At 42.4% G+C, this 16,551-nt stretch overlaps 1 protein-coding gene across 25 annotated transcripts in view; it reads right to left on the bottom strand.

The window, feature by feature from the left end:
* Positions 1–16,551, bottom strand: part of ABLIM1 (actin binding LIM protein 1) — a 290,205-nt gene that overhangs the window by 100,804 nt on the left and 172,850 nt on the right. For 24 of the 25 annotated variants that reach the window (XR_011493660.1, XR_011493689.1, XR_011493684.1 and 21 more), the window contains exons 3-4: positions 14,872–15,055; positions 11,364–11,473 (exon numbers count right to left, since the gene is read on the bottom strand). Coding sequence is in view for 1 of the 25 variants with exons in the window: in XM_044750337.2 (XP_044606272.1) it covers positions 11,364–11,473; positions 14,872–15,055 (294 nt within the window). In the remaining 24 variants the exon portion in view is untranslated. Of the gene's footprint in view, positions 1–11,363; positions 11,474–14,871; positions 15,056–15,139; positions 15,273–16,551 lie in introns of those variants that run through there. The other variant, XR_011493671.1, reaches the window with a different exon arrangement.

Here is a 16,551-nt window from a genome sequence, read left to right as displayed (position 1 = left end):
GAAAGTAAAACTGCAAAAGTGTTAGGCAAAGCACATTTCAAGAATTAGTCTTTAAAAGTGCTTTTTAACTTCTGAAATTCTCTGCCGCCATTAGCCAAAAAAAGCACTATGATGTCACAAGACAAATATTGACTAGGGGTGGAGGGTCAGAATGTTCATGTAAGTGCAATGTGTTTGCCACTCTGTAAAAAGGGTCTCAATGCTACGAATAGTTTATATCTCAAATTCACTAAAAATGACCCTGAATTATTTTAAAAGGTTTCTGTGCTGCCTGAATATGTAACCTTGAACCAGACTTTCCATAACCGCTCACATCCCTGCTTAGGTCAGTTCCTCCCTTTGCTGTCTTGATGGCCACAATGGAAAGGAACATCATAAGCCAGAGCAGACTCTGACCTGCTATTTTAAGTGAAGGATCTTGTTGTCTTTGGAAAACAATACCACACAACAAAGTTTTTATGGGCCATAATAGCAACAGATTAGCATCATCAGCTTCATCAGCAAAACTGAAGGCAGGCCTGGCAGCAGCCATTTTCCAAGTCCTCTATAATCCAGTATTTGGCAATAAATCCTATCTTTCCTCCTTTTAAAGAGCATATCCTATATACTTATAGAATTTCAGTTACTTTGGTCATAAGTTTCATAAATATAGACCATTTACACATTTGAAACTTCCAATTCTAATCCCTAAACCAGTGCTCACAGAATTCTCTTAGGAGTATTATGCATTCCCAAGGTCAAGAAGCTTTCTCCAGGGCCAGCCTGGTGGCACAGTGGTTAAGTTCTTGCACTCTACTTTGGCAGCCTGGGATTTGCTGGTTTGGATCCTGGGCGCGGACCTACACACTGCTTATCAAGCCATGCTGTAGCGGCATCCCACATAAAACAACTAGAAGGACTTACAACTAGGATATACAATTATGCCCTGGAGCTTTGGGGAGGGAAAAAAAAGAGAGGAAGATTGGCAACAGATGGTCTCTCTGAGCCAATCTTCCTCACCAAAAAAAAAAAAAAAAAAAAAAGGAGAAGAAGAAGGAGCAGCTTTCTCCTTTAACTAGTATTTGGTGTGCTTTTCCCCATATTCATGACTAGGATCTGAACTGGAAATTAAAAGGAGCCAGATTGTTTGCCTTTCCTCTCCATTAATTGATTATGAATTTATTAAGCAGGAATCCCACGGCTAATGCTGCTAGGCATGATGGCAAGCATCAAAGAAACAGAAGATAGTCTGTTACAGACTTGGTACCAACTCAGACTCTCACCCCCAAACCTCATTAGAATAAAGAACTCATTAGAATTGAAAGTCTGAGAAAATCCACTAATTACCTTTGGAGGATGGCTTTGAATGGCCCACAAATACACCACAGTGCTCAGGACAGCACTCAATAACTGATGGGCCTATAGAGGCTGCATTTCTCATGACCCGCCTGGAACAGGGTGAATGACATGGCTGCCTTCTACCCAGTAAGAATGCCAGATATGTGAGAGTATACATTTATGGAGCAGAACATGTACTTTGGAAAGGACGTGGAAAAGTGGTTAGGAGCTGACAACTTTAACATCTGCTTAAAGAAAGCGTCCACTGCCTTGTGAAAGGAATCTCTTCAACAGCCACTCTTTCATTTCCCTGAGCAACAAATAAAAAGAACACCACGCCTGGATTTCCTAGGGCAGTAATGGAGATTCTTCGAGGAGAAAAAAAAAAAAATCAGCATAAAACATTAATACTATTTTTTTCACCTGCTCCAATTTTTAGGTTTAAGGTTGTATCAAAGAGAACTCTGTGTGTGTGTGTGTGTGTGTGTGCGTGTGTGTGTGTGTTCACACACGTTTTCAGAACTATAAGTAAAAGGAAGGACTAAATGTAAGGAATAAGCCAACATCCTAATATGTACAGTCACAACTTCAAAATTCCCAGATAACAATTTCCAAAGCCCAGCTGGTGGAGGACAGACCCAGAGGATCACTGCTTTGCAGGCCCTCCCCCTGAACTGTCAGTCTGCGTTTGTCCAAGGTGGTTGCTCAGCATCATTTCTGATGATGCAAACATCATAGGGATTGACCCCAGATTAAAAGTAGGATTCTCTTTTGACTGAAAATGCCATGAGGACAGCAACAGGAAGATGGGAAGCTGTGACCCAATCATGGGATGCTCTCAGAAAAGGCTACAGTCACATGGCAGCCTCAAGGATACTGATTTCCAATCTGTCTAGGTGAAAAGTTCAGGCCATAGCTCCAGTGGACAGGGCATTCTTGTCATGGGGCCTCCCCTAGGACAGGACAAGTGACCTCTCACCAGTACTTCTCAGTGGGTTCAGAGCAGTTCTCCTTTCTGCCTACAAGGTATAATCCACACAAGCCTCGTAAACATTATTTGATCCCTGAGCCACCCCTCAAAAGGGCAATTGTTACGTATTTTTCCACAAGAAGACAGAACTAATATGTCAGAAGCTCAAAGCCTGAGTCCTCAGCACTGTTGATACCCTTTTCGGGACAGGGTTTGGAAAATTGGGGGTCAGACTTCTACCAGCAGGCTGAGCAATGGCCAAGTAGTCCTCTATGGCCAGCAGCGGAGGAGGAAAAGGGGTGAAAAAGAGGAAGGAAGAGTGGGAGAGTGAGAAAATAAGGGAGGAAGCAAGACAGAAGCCCCAGGAGAAGGCTGCTACCCGCAATCACCGGGAGGCATTCAGTGGTGCCCACTCCACAGCCACACTGTGGACACCAGAGGACACCAGGACAACTGTTTCTGGGGGGTGGTAGCCACTGCTTTAAAGATTTGTGATGGTCCCTAGCCTACCCCTCTGAAAGCTGTGCCAAGACCCAAATGAATCACAAACAGGGACTCAAACAAATGCTTGCACAGGCACATTCACAGCAGCACTATTCACAATACCAAAAAGGTGGGAAGGACCTACATGTCTAATTAACAGGAGAATGAAGAAACAAATGTGGTCTCTCCATGGTGGAATATTACTCAGCCACAAAAAAGAAATGAGGTACTGATAAATGCTACAACTTAGATGAATTTTGAAAACATTATGCTAAATGGAAGAAGACAGAAACCAAAGGCCACATATGTAAGATTCCATTTGTACGAAATATCCAGAATAGGTAAATGCACAGAAACGAAAGTGGATTGCTGGTTGCTAGGGGCTGAGAGGAGGAGGGAACAGGCAGGAGCTGCTTAATGGGTAAGCTTAATGTGATTTTCTTCGGGGCTGATGAAGACGTTTTGGAACTAGATAAAGGGGGTGGTTAGACGACATTGTGAATGCTCTAAAATGTTCACTTTAAAATGGTTAATTTTTGTTATGTGAATTTCACCTCAATGAAAAAAAGTACCAAGAAGGTTTGTTCCTGCACTGATTTCCCTAGTTCAAGTGTAAACTTTAACTGGTGAAGAGTTTTCTCATAAATCTTTAACTGGCTGTGGTTGCCCAGCATACATGGGCCCTTGCCCAAGAGGAAATCATACTTGGGTTTTACGTCAGTTTCTCAGGTTCACTTCTCATTAGCAAACTCCAGCTCATTTACTCCAAAGACAGGAAGGAGAAAAGAGGGGGGAGAATGTCAGTTTCAGTACTTTCATCATGTGACCAGTCACTTAATGCACACACACACACACACACACACACACACACACACACACACGGCTGAAGGTCACAGCAAGGGCAAACTGTAGTGAGATTTGTCTGGAATGGGCCTTCTATTTTATTTCATAAAATTAACATTATTTTATTTTTTATGTACTTGAGTTATAAATAGGTAATACACACACATGGTTAAAAAATTTATTTTCATATAGTACAAATAATTTCCTTCCTTCCTGGCTCCCAGCCACTCCCTCCCTCCCTGCTAGAGACCAGTACTAATAGCAATGTCTTAATATCTTTCTGGAGAATATAGGAATATACAGTTATAGGTATACCCAGCAGTCCTTTGAACAGCTAAATCTTTACCGCTACTGAAAAATTAAAATTAAACTGGCGGAATGACTGCTGTTGCAATCATTAAAATTGTAGTTTTATTGATAAGTTGTTAGAAGGTGTGGGTCTTATTACATAAGAGGCATATCTAGGGAAACAAAAATAGTAAATAACAAAATGCTGTTAACTTTCCATTGACTGAAAAGACTTTTTGTGCCCACTTCCACTTTTTGCCATTTAGTTGCACCCATTCCTTATAAAGCAGGAACTTTTCTTGCAACTGAGATAATCAAGGCTCTGGTTAAGTGAAAAGACGTGTCACTCTGTGATCTTTATGTCTAACTCATAATTATTATAGATTTCTGTCTGAAAAATCTGAATGTTAATGTTCCTTCGCGCAACATACCTTGTTTCTCTGTAACGAACCTCTGGCAAACATGTAAATCCTAAACTGTCTCAACACCCCACTCCATAGCCAGTAGAGCAATACTGGAACTGCCAAGCCAGGTGAGACCCCTGCCCCTCCAGGCCTGAGGCTGGCATCCAAAACGCCCAGAGAGGTGAGGCCTCCCTCCAACCTCCCACCCAAAGCTGGGGAAATACATTCCCTGATATTTCTACTTTTTAAAAAAAAAAAAAAAACCTTGTGACTCTGTCGCCAACAAATTTTTCCGAAGCAATAACCACTTTCCCTTGCATTAAATAAGGGAAAAAGCCTGTAAATACGATGAGAAAATAAAAGTTTAAATGGCCAATACTCCTTGCTTCCCATGCATGCAAGCTGTATCTATGTAATTTTACAAAACCACAAAAGTCATCTTCATTGAAGTAGCAGTCAGAACTCAACATTCCGGACCTGCAAGCTGAAAGTGACTTCCTCAGAAGGCTCTCTTGGGATGGTCAATTCACTCGCTAAGTGAACATTTATGCACTTGCAGTGTGCAAGTGCTATTCATAAGGACAAAAAAAAAATACAGTCCTTGCCATTAAGGAGCCATAGTCTGGTCAGAGAGATAAACATACAAAGAACAGCAGGACTGTAATGGGTAATAACTGTCAGAAATGCAAAGCACATCTTTGGCTAGGACACATGTGAGCTGGCCCTGATCCCAAGGCATCTGAGCAAATTCAAGGCTTTCAGCCTTTTGTGTGATGCTCAAAAGAAAAAATGATTTTTGACAAGAAGATAGGTGAATAAAATGTCATGGGAAGAATTTATGTAAAATTGTACACACATCTACAGCACTGAGAGCAATATGCAGAAGAATGTGCACCAGAATGTTAATAGAGGGGATGTCCTGGCGATGGGATTTCAGGTGATTTTTATCTCCTTCTTTGTACTTTTCTGTAATATTTGTACTCTTTTACGACAAATACTTAAACCCATTTAAAAAGAGAAGATTGTTATTAGCCCGGTTTAGAGAGAGAAACGGCTTTGACTCAATTTCCAGAATGTTGATCCAGGGCTTTATGTGCTAGACCTTGCATAAGAGAGAAGGACAACAGGTCCTTATATTCAGTGAGTTCATTATCTTGGTGGTGGAGGCGGGCACACATCTAAACAATGAAAGTGCAATAGGTTACGTACCAATGTTGGTTTCTTGGTTGTGACGAATCTATCATAGTAATATATTACGCTAACTGTGTAAAAAAGAATTTGGCTGGTGCCTGGAACAGAGGAGGTGCTCAAAGAAACGTTTGCTGAGTGAATGAATGACATCCAACATCTTTTCTTTGACATGGTCCTTTTTATTCACCTTCTTCATCTTTTCTCACAGCCATCACCTGTACCCACAATCAGTTATCTCCCCAGCCCTGACCACCGATGCCAAATTGCTGCTTTTGCATACCACTGCCGCCATTACTGCCTTAATCTTTCTAGCACATTGTTTTCATCTGGTCATCCTCGAGGTTTGAGACTACCTGAGGAGCTGCTCTTTGCCAAGCTCCTCAAGGCCTCCCTAAACCTGTCCCCATCGCTCCGTCTTTCCACTTTCACTTCCCAGGACATGGAGCACAGCATCGGTTCTGTCCGGGTTTCCTCCGGCACTGCCTTTACAAGTGCCTTCCCACATTTACACTGCCCTTCTATGCAGTATCTCATTTAATCCTCATAACAACCTTTAGAAGTAGCTATCTTCCAATAGTAGGATGAGGGGACTGAAGTTCTGAGACATCAAATAACTCGTCCAAGGCTGCATGACTGTAAGAGGTAAAACCAGGATTCACCCCAGGCATTCTGAGAGTAGGGCCACGTTCTTACCCACGTGCTATCCCCTCTTCCTTCTTTCCTCTCTGAGTATCTCTAAGCTTAAGTCCTAGTCTTACGATTTCCTTAAAGAATAATGGTTAACATATACACACACTTACTAGGTGTCATGAGTCTTCTAAGGACTTTCCTTATATTAATCCCAAGAACAACCAATTGAGAAAGGAACTATTATTGTTTCCCATTCTATAGGCAAAGAAACAGAGGCACAGAGAGATCGCGTTCTCAAAGCCACACAGCCTCTAAGTGGTAGAACTGGGATTAGAACAAGCCAACAACCTGTCCAGAAGCCATACTCTTCAGCAGTGTCCTGCCAAGCCTCCTCTGCCACGCCATTCTACAGAAAAAAAATGTCTGACGATGGAGGAGCACATCGGTTTTTGGAGACCTACCATAAAACACATCACCAAGAGTCAAACTTCAGCAATCTGTGGGCTATGTATGTGTTGATGTGTTCCTACCTTCACTGGTTTTTATACTGGTGGAAAACATCAAATGAGCAGAGAAAGACAGCTATCATGAACAGAAGAGTGAAAAAATCGGAGTCACAAAAAGTAGAGACTGTCTTACACAAAAATCCAGAAATTAATGCCTGAACAGTAAGTTATTGTTTTCTAAGCACACAGCACTCTTACGTATGTGCTCACTTCCTCCTACAAGGTAGGTACCTATTACTATCCCATTTTACAAATAAGGAAATGGAGGATGGAGAGGTCAAGAGACTGCTACTAAGTGGCAGAGCCAGGACCTGGCCCAGCATGAGATCATCCCCGCTCCCCCTAGTGTTAGGTGCCTCAGCAGACAAGTCCCACTCAACCTGTAAATGATTTCTTGAGAGAGAATATAACGATAAAATAAAAATTATCTTGCAACTATTAAAAGCTGTTGCACCAAACAGAAAGGTAAAATAACGGAAAAATTCTTCCTCCCCTTGGAAACATGCACGTGACTCTCTCTGGAATGCTTTAAATTCAGTCCAAGGAGCGCATGAGCCCTGACACCTGTAGGAGTTCCAGTTGCAGTTGGAATAATGACAGTGCTGCACAGAGAGGGATAAGAGAGAGAGGAAGATGGCTTTGGATGTATTTGTGTGTGGGTGTTCCTCGCGTCAATCCGCCAAACCCACACACAATCAGACATGAGTCATACAGCCTTTGAAACGGACTGGGTGAGTGTAGACAGCAGCCCACTCCTGCTCAGATGCCTGAAATAGACAGGAGCTGTGTAGGAAACAATGATCCAAACCCGATTTCCCTACGCTCTAGTTTGCCACACACAGACTTCGCCCTCCCCTGGCTCCTTAACCTATGGGAATCCAGTCCCTCAGTTACTGGCAAATACATGAAGAACAGAGTGGAATTAAGTTTTAGAGGAGTGTATGCAACCTTCTGGTAGAGCATGATGTCTTCCGGACATATATTTCTGTTTTTAAAGCATGGATCAGCTATACATAGCGTGTTGATTTTTTTTTATTACTAGTAAAAGCAGTTTAGTTAATGTTCATCACAACCTTGTGAGGTAACTTTTACTATTATCTCCATTATATAAAGTTTATTGATTTTTTTTTCCTTGAGGAAGATTAGCCCTGGGCTAACATCTGCTGCCAATCCTCCTCTTTTTGCTGAGGAAGACTGACCCTGAGCTAACATCTGTGCCCAACTTCCTCTACTTTATATGTGGGACACCTGCCACAGCATGGCTTGCCAAGCAGTGCCATGTCTGCACCCGGGATCCAAACTGGCGAACCCCGGCTGCTGAAGCGAAACGCGCACATTTAACTGCTGCACCACCATGCTGGCCCCATTTATTGCTTATTGAATTTAAATTGCATTACACTGGATGCTGCAACAATTTTAACTAATTCAGGGGCCATAATCCTTAATTGAAGTGGCTTGTTTCTATGAATAACTTCCTGATGGTTCCCATTCACCAAGCCTTGCTCCAACAGGGAGGCAATTATGGCCTGTAGAAAGCACACAGTCCTTGAAGGCAGACACTTGGATAAATCTGCAGACAAGTCAGGTCATCGTTCCAAGGCCAAGCACCTCCATCTCTGAAAATCAGACTGATACTTAACCTTGTAAAATAAATATCAGGGACGTAGCATGGCATCTGGGGCCAGACAGCCTGGGTTTGTATCCCAGCTCCATCACTCACTGTCTGTGTAATTTGGGGAAATTACCTAACCTCTCTGGTCCTTTGTTTCTTCATCTGTGAAAAGGGGATGGTTTTAGTATCACCTTATAGGGTGGTTATGAGGATTAAATAAGTTAAAATTTATAGACCAGTTACACATTGCCTGGTTCACAATGAGTACTACGGGAATGCTTGATGAAGAAAATAAAATAGACAGAAAGGTTAGAAGCAGCATTTTAAGGTGGAAGGAAGCACGGAGCAGAGCGTCTACAGCATCACAGGCACTCCACTGGCAGTTCTCCCTAAATCAGAGCACTACAGACACGGCAGCCCCTGAGGGGCTAGAATAGAAACTGCGTCTCTATCCGGGAAGCTCAAAAGGAGACTAGTTTATGTACATTCTCATCATCTCATTGCCTTGGCTTCTGTTGGCCACTCTGTGCTTCTCTCCCTCTCTTGTTGTCTTCACCTCCTAGCAATGATGGAAAACCAGCCATAGAATGCGAAATAAAACTGCACTTCAGAAGAGGAAACTCGTTTTTGAAAGAACATTTCAAAGGAAAAAGAAGATCGTGGCTCTCTAGTTCATCGACTGTGTGAACATTATCAAAGAAGAGTTTCACTTTTTGCTTTTATTTAGGAAGCTTCACTAAGTTAAAAAAAATTTCTTTAAATAAGAATCAAAGTCACATCAGGATAGTTTTAAAGTATAGGGCAACTCTTAAAGAATTACAAATAATGACCAAGTGTTTTCTAATTATGCTCCAATGAATTTCAGAAACTTGCCGAAAATTCCCTTGCTCCAGTCTTTGTGCGCCTGCCTTGTTTGGGCATTCTGCATGTGTGTAGCCATCTATAAGGGCTCTCTTCTTTACAGACACCCACACCCACATGCCCTACAAATGCTATTTGAGTACTTATTTAAATAGACAAGTACTTGTTGAAAATAAAAATGTTCTGACCAAAGCCATTGCATAGAATTGGGATTTCATCCACTGAGAGCAGAGGAGAAAATATCATTTGGTCTGTCAATTTGCGTTTAAGCAATAGTCATTAAATTTAGCATTAGAAATGTGGATTTGATCTTGATATATTTTTACACCTAAACTTTTAATTTCTTTCTTATGTGCATAACATGTATGTCATATAAAAATAGAAAATATAGATAAAGCAAAGAAATTTTTAATAAAAATTAGAATAACCATTTTGCTAGATTGTGACTAGGAAAAATGTCCCCAAATTGCATGCACGGAGAGGACGGGAAGCCTTTACAAATATTACATTTCTGTTTCTTAAATTAAACAATGAGGAGTATTAGATAAAACCAAAAAGAGAGCCCCAAAGCACAGTCAAGAGGCCTGCCTCTAATCCTACCTTATTATTGGATAGCCTGAGTATGCCCACGAGCCTCAATTTCCCCACCTATCAAGAAAGATAATTGTACTAAGAGACGCCACAGAATTAGAGGATGCGGCCGTTCCTATTTATAGGCCTTTGGACACAATCCACCGTTACAGCTGTCATCCCATCCTCGGACTCCTAAAATCCTCTTTTTCTTAACTAGACTGAACAATTCCTCCAAAGTTTTGTTAATGTACTTTCAAAGCAAGCCCTCCCACACAGTGGGTGACTATTGCCACCCAGATCACCTTCCCGATGACCTGGTTAGAGCAGGGTAGGTAAGAACAGCGAAGGACTCGAAGTCCTGCTGGCCGCCCAGCACTGTGCCCTGCCTTGTAGCTATTATTCTAGTTTTTTACCAGCAGGGCATGTAAATTTCACATGCTAAGGATCCAGTCATGTGTATTGAATAAGTTGCACTAATACATTTATTTTCTTCTTTCCTCCCAATGGTCAAAATCCAATTTCTATGCAAATACCTTGGTCAGAACATTTTTAACAGGTATAAGGATTCTTCTACTTTAACAGGAAGATTTGGAATCTGTTGCAAATTGCACAAAATTCCTCTGGAGCAGAAGTGGCTTACCTCATTCCCATGGACTGAGATGGGCAGGGCTTAAAGGGGTATTTCCAGGTCTCCCAGGGACTGGAAAAATCCACAGGAACCAACGTAAACCTCTAGTCCACTTCCCAATGCCCACGAAAGAGAAGGAAGTAGAACTTCTTAGTTTGGTGCCCAGAGTTCAGGATACGCCTCACTTAAAAGTTAACTGACCTACCCAGGGTTATTTACTAGAAGAAATAGTGCAATTGGTCACTATTTTTATTTTGGGGGAAGTTCCTTTTCTTTGGATTCCTACAGATCAGACAAAACCTTGTCATAGGAATCGCAAATCCCACCATATACGTATAGCTTGTTCCCACACTGTCTTCAGATCTCTCCTTAGGTGTCACCTTTTAAGAGAGGTTCCCCTCATGGGCCCTTATAAGCGCAGCCCCTTGACCTTGCTTTTTCTTCTTACTTTAGTTTTTCTACATATTAGATATTTTTGTGTATGCATTTAATAGCTACCTGCTCCCATGAGAAAGCAAGCTTCCTGAGGATGCTGGGCTTGTTTTGCTCACACCTGTGTCTCCAGTGTGAACAGCAACACACATTGTAGGTGCTCAGCAAAGCAGCTGTTCAATGAATAAATATCAGAAACCCTCCAGGTGAACAGAGAATAGTTAAGACAGATAAAGAATAAAGAGTTATATAAGGATAAGCATAAAGTACCACATTAGCCCTAGGCACAGTGGGGACAGCTTTTTTCATACACAGAGATCTCAGTCACTTCACCACCAAATGCTCTCACATCTCAACCCCCATGACTAGAGACGGGCATTTCTAATGTAAAGTTTTGGAATTCCTTTTCCTTCATTTACTGTCAAAACGTGCAGTTTGATGTCCAATTCTATTTGTCTTTTTGAAGGAAGGGAGATGCTCTCACTGCATGGGTTGTAGGGAAGGCTTCTCCACACATCATGTCTTACAATTGAAAATGCCTTAGACAGGACTACTCTTCGCTCCAGGTAACAGAGTTTCTCAAAAAGGGGAGCCCATGCCTAAGCTACCTTTGCCGGGCACTTACTGCTGGAGCAGGAGGCTTCTTGAGGGCTGGATGACATTGGCTGCGCACAGAGTTGACAGAGGCAGTCTCTCCCATTGAATGTGACGCGATCTCCAGGTGGAAACGGGCGCCTGGAGACAGAAAGACATCGCCCTCAAGGTTATTCCAGCAATTTCATTCCTTTTCCCGACTCCTTCTGCTGCTGCCCTCTGGTGCCAATTCGTTTCTTGGAGGAGCACCAGCCAAAATGTCTCAAAAGCAGTCTTAACCAAGCCAGCCAGCTGGATACAGTTCAAACAAATAAACGTGCCACATTTGAGAAGAAGGGAGAACGCACGGCTTCCACAAGTGACCAGAGGGTAAAATGGAATGATTTACCTCTAATCCTTAGTGGAGGGATGTTCCAACAAGTTACCTAGCAGGGCACACATGGTAAAATTTTCCATTTTCCAAATGGAAAATCCTTCATGAAGAAACACTTTAAATGCCATAAATTCCTATGCAAGCTTAAGGCCCCTCCCCAGGAGAACTGATTACAGATCAAGCATTAACTTTTTCAGACTTTTTCCCTAGACCTATATGATAATTAGGCTCAATTAGACTTTGTCCTGGACATCTGAATGGGTAAACTGAATGTTTCACAGTGCTGGAGACCCAGTCCCTTATAAACTTGGAGAAATAAAACAGCTTGGCAAATATCTGTTAAAATTTAGTATTAGCTTCTTTTCAGAAGGGCACTTTCCTTTCACATTGGACATTCAATAACACCACATTTTGCAAAAATATTCCTTCTGCATGTATGTTATCAGTTTCTTCTCCTCCCAGTTCAGCAGGCAAATAGGTTTTCAAAAAAATCATTAATTAATAGCCATATGACAGTTTCCATCCTGCTTACTTGCAATTGGCCAATTTGCCAATAATCTTCACCAACGTAAGTTTTCAAACGTGTGATTCTGTCAACTAGGAAACATAAAACTCTCAAGCAAAACATCCCCACACACCTGAGTCAGAAGCAATTCCTTAAGAACAAATTCAAGCTTCTTGACATGAGTTCTACTTTCCCAGCTGCTATTCCTCCTTTCAGTTGCCCTTAGGCTGCCCAACAGTTGGTAATTAACTGGAATACACACACAGATAGTAAATTTGGACTTAACTCTACAATTGGTGCCAGTCATCAAGGAGACTTAAACTCTCATGCCCCCACATTTTAGAAGTGCTGAGTTGAGGTGCTCTCTTCCCCTTTCATGGTGCTGTGTTACTTTCCATTGTTCAGATAAGGCTCAGAGAGGTTAAGTGACTTGCCTAGATTGACCAGCTAGGGAGAGCAGGTCACAGGCAAGTGCAGGACCCTGAGAGGGAGCGCCCCTTTAAAATGTGCACCCTAGGTGCCTTGCCCACTTCGCTCTAGTCCAGGCCCTCCCTCTGATCTAAACTTATATTTTCTTACTTGAATCCCATACAGACCCACTATGGGATAAGCTAGAGTCCAGTTCTCAACACAGGGCCAGCCAGGTCTTTTGAACTTTGCGTTTTATCTTCTAAATGACCCTCTTCAGCACTTTCCCCTTTCCTGCGTCCTCTGCCCACACGGGTTCACTTCCTTCTGTTATTGGCATGAATGCTTGTAATAGAAAGAGAACTGGATTTAGAGTAAGAAAATCTGAGTTGAAATCTTAGCCTTGCAACGTTAGGGACTGGGAAAGTCCCTCCGACTTGAAGACTCGGAATCACTCACAAATAGGGATGCTAATTCCTGCTCGGCTTCACAGTATTGCTAAGAGGGTTGAATCCAATTCTACATGAAGGCAATTTGTAAACTGAAAAGGGGGCCTCCAGTTCTGGTAGAATCCCCATCCTTCAGCAGTGGCAGCAGCAGCAACAGTGATCACCTCTCTGCTGGCTCCAGCATCCAGGGACATGGCTATCACCAATAAATGTCTGTCCCTCGTTATCCACTTTAAAACAACGATCTCTCAGGGCCAGGACCAGGAGGGCTCTAAGGGTTTACCGGGGCCACGGCCTTCCAACCTGGCTGATTCATATCATACTGGGGAACCCTCCAGAAACTACTAAATCAGCATGCGAGTTTTTTGGGGGGAAGGCTAGAAATGGATATTTTTAAAGCACCCTCCCCAGGGACTTCCAGTGAGCATCCCTGTTTGGGGAATCACCTGCATCTAGTCCACAGCCTCTCATTTTACAGATGAGGCAACTGCCATGGAAAAGCTAATTCACAGAGGTCTCGGATCAGCCTTGGAAGCAGGACTAGACCTCCAGTCTCCTGAATGCCAGCCCAGCTCTTAACCAGGATTCAGCCAGAAAAGGGAGAGGTCAAGAGGAAACTCTGCTTTTGAGAAAATGCGGAAAAATTTCCATCTCATGAATCCAGAATTTTTAAACCATGATTTTTACAAAATGTAATTGAGGAATGGGTTAATCATTAAAAAAGTTAATAAAATAATTTTACTAAGAATATTTCACTTAAATCTTATTGTGACTTATCTATGACTATTATCTTGTTAATTAATTATATAAAATTAAATTTACCCTTTGAGAGTGTACATCTCTCTGGCCTAGAAACAGGAAATGCTTAAAAACAAAACAAAGCACCTCCTCTGAACTGTAGTTTTCACAAAGGCAGAGCAAAATGGAGCACACAATCCCCACCACTCCAAAAGGCATGGGATTGCCCAATTAGAATGGATCGATAAAGTCACTGACCCTTACTTGTGAATCTCCTCGTTATGGAAATCAAACCCACTTTAAGTTCTATAATGTGTAGCCCTCAAAACACAACAAGGAAAGCACATTTTCCCACCCACACGTCACACAGTTCCTTCTCCCTAACTGATCATTTTAATCAAGCTGGTTTGTGCAGTTAATATTTAACTTTGGTAGATGATAGATGCCTAGAGAGCAGCGGTTGGCAAACTTTTCCCCTGAAAGACCAGATTGTAAATATTTTTCTGAGACTTTGCAGACCATACGGTTTCTGTCACAACTACTTAACTCTGCCACTGTAGCTTGAAAGCAGCCACCGACAATACACAATACGTAAACAGATGGGCGTGGCTGTGTGCCAATAAAACTTTTTTTACAAAACAGGTACTGGGTCTAATTTGGCAGTTTGCCCACTCTTGCTATAGAGTAAATGAGACTATTTTAAACACACACACACATATATACATAAGAACTTATACTTCCCAACAAGCTTTATCTTTCCAAACAGTTATGCCATTTCCTCCAATCTTTTAATGCTCAAAATGTTTTGAGACCCAGAGCTGCTTTCAGACTTAGTTTCAAGGCACTTAAAATCAGTCATGTTATTTCGCAGAGGACATCATGCATAAAGTTTCCCAACTAAACTATTTTTTGACTAAGACTGATACTATAATACGAGTTTTAAAAATCTAAGGCTGCATCCGAAAAAGAGTGTTTTAAGACTACACACAACTCGAGACAAGAGCTGGATTCCCCAAGCTTTGACAGCAAAACGCGGCACTGTTCTGTGGGGGAAGCCATCACTTACTTGCAGATAGTGCAAGCAAAGCAGTTGGGATGGTACGTCTTGCCCAGGGCGGTCACCACCTCTCCTTCCACGAATTCCCCACAGCCATGGCAGCGCGTCCCGTACATCCTCTGGTAGTCCAGGGTGCACAGATACTCCCCGTTCTTGATGAAGAAGCCCCCTTGCGCCAGGTCACAGCCGCACACTGTGGGAAGACAAGTTCACATCTGGTCATCATCTGCCAAGCTGCTGGGCAGCAGCTGCTTTCTACTGCCTGCTGGTTACTTACTGTATGACCTCAGTGGTTTGGGGTTAGGGGAGGGGACTGGTACAAAGAGCTATTTATTGTTGGGCTTTGAGTTCTCTCTTGCCTCCCTCCCCTTTCGTTTCCCTCCCTTTGGGAGCTATGCAATATCTCATACAAGTAAAATCCATTGGCTAGGTCTCAATGGCTTTTGTGGTATGTCTAAGATTCAGAGACAATCAAACAGTCTTTGATGGAAAGATACTCTTGGTTCATGCTGTCTCAAATACGAACAAAGGTGTCCCTGGCAGTGTTATTAGGAAAGGTACCCACTGCTTACCCACACAACTGCTTGGCTTGAGCCAAGATTGTTACTGAGCTGAGTAATAAATTCCCACTATACCAAAAGCAGTAGCTGAAATGTCCAATGTCTATTTTTTCACACTCTAGAAATACTTTCCCATAGCTATGAAAAATTCAGACATTTAATTTTCTCTTTGTGCAGTAAATAGGATAAGGCAATTATTTATATATTACAGAGAGAGATAAATATGAACAGGCAAAAAAGGAAAGAAAAGGGAATGTGTCCAAGATAAAACTGTCCTTCGGGACCTCCACACATGCAAAAGAGGATGCTTTGCTGTGTCTGGATTTTGGCATCTCTTTCAAACTGTGCAGCTATGAATTATGGAGATGGTGCAAAGAAGCAGGTCCTGGGCTGCCAGGGGCTTGGGTCTGGTCTACGTGTTCAGACAAGACCAGAGCAGGACACAGCAACTTGTCCAAAAATAAAGCCAAAGGCAGTCCCTGAGAATAAACATTTTCTACTGCCAAGTGACTGGGAAGCAACAGCCAAAGCTGGAAATCTCCAGTCTTACTCTCTAGATTCCCAAGGTTGGATGACTCCGATACAATTAAGGACCTTAGGGGAAGAATATAGGATTCTTCCTCATTATTCCTGCAAGCAGGTGGAATAGGCACTCAGTTGGGGTAGAGAGGAGGGGAGTTCAACCGCTAAATTGCTTTCCGAAGGACCTACTAGAACTCTTCCAGGGTTCGTCTGATTAGTTCCCATGACTCATTAACGCATCCAGATGCAGCAGTGCTGAGCACAGAAAGATTCTGACTGAGGTAACTACTCCCCCACCCTCAGTTAGAGGTCTTTACTAAGTGCAAACTATTAAAGACAATCAAGGTGACATAGAACCTACAAACAAGCCTCCTACTGTGGATTCATCAGTCTTTGTTTAGGTCAACACTCCACAGCTATGACCTCCTTCTTTGCAATTTATAATCAAGTAACCCAAGATGATGGCCTGAGTCCATCACATCTGAAAATGACCACCCTATAAATACTACTGTGATCACATTACCTGGAAAACAGCTCGTTCACCACCTGCTGCCTCCTCTAACCTGCCAGTGCCCCCACTGTTCTCACACCTGCTCCATCCCTACCA

Source organism: Equus asinus, chromosome 2 (assembly GCF_041296235.1).
Source record: "Equus asinus isolate D_3611 breed Donkey chromosome 2, EquAss-T2T_v2, whole genome shotgun sequence".
In the NCBI taxonomy this organism is placed as follows: domain Eukaryota; kingdom Metazoa; phylum Chordata; class Mammalia; order Perissodactyla; family Equidae; genus Equus; species Equus asinus.
The sequence above is the reverse complement of the archived record's forward strand: the minus strand, read 5'-3'. Positions and strand labels throughout refer to the sequence as shown.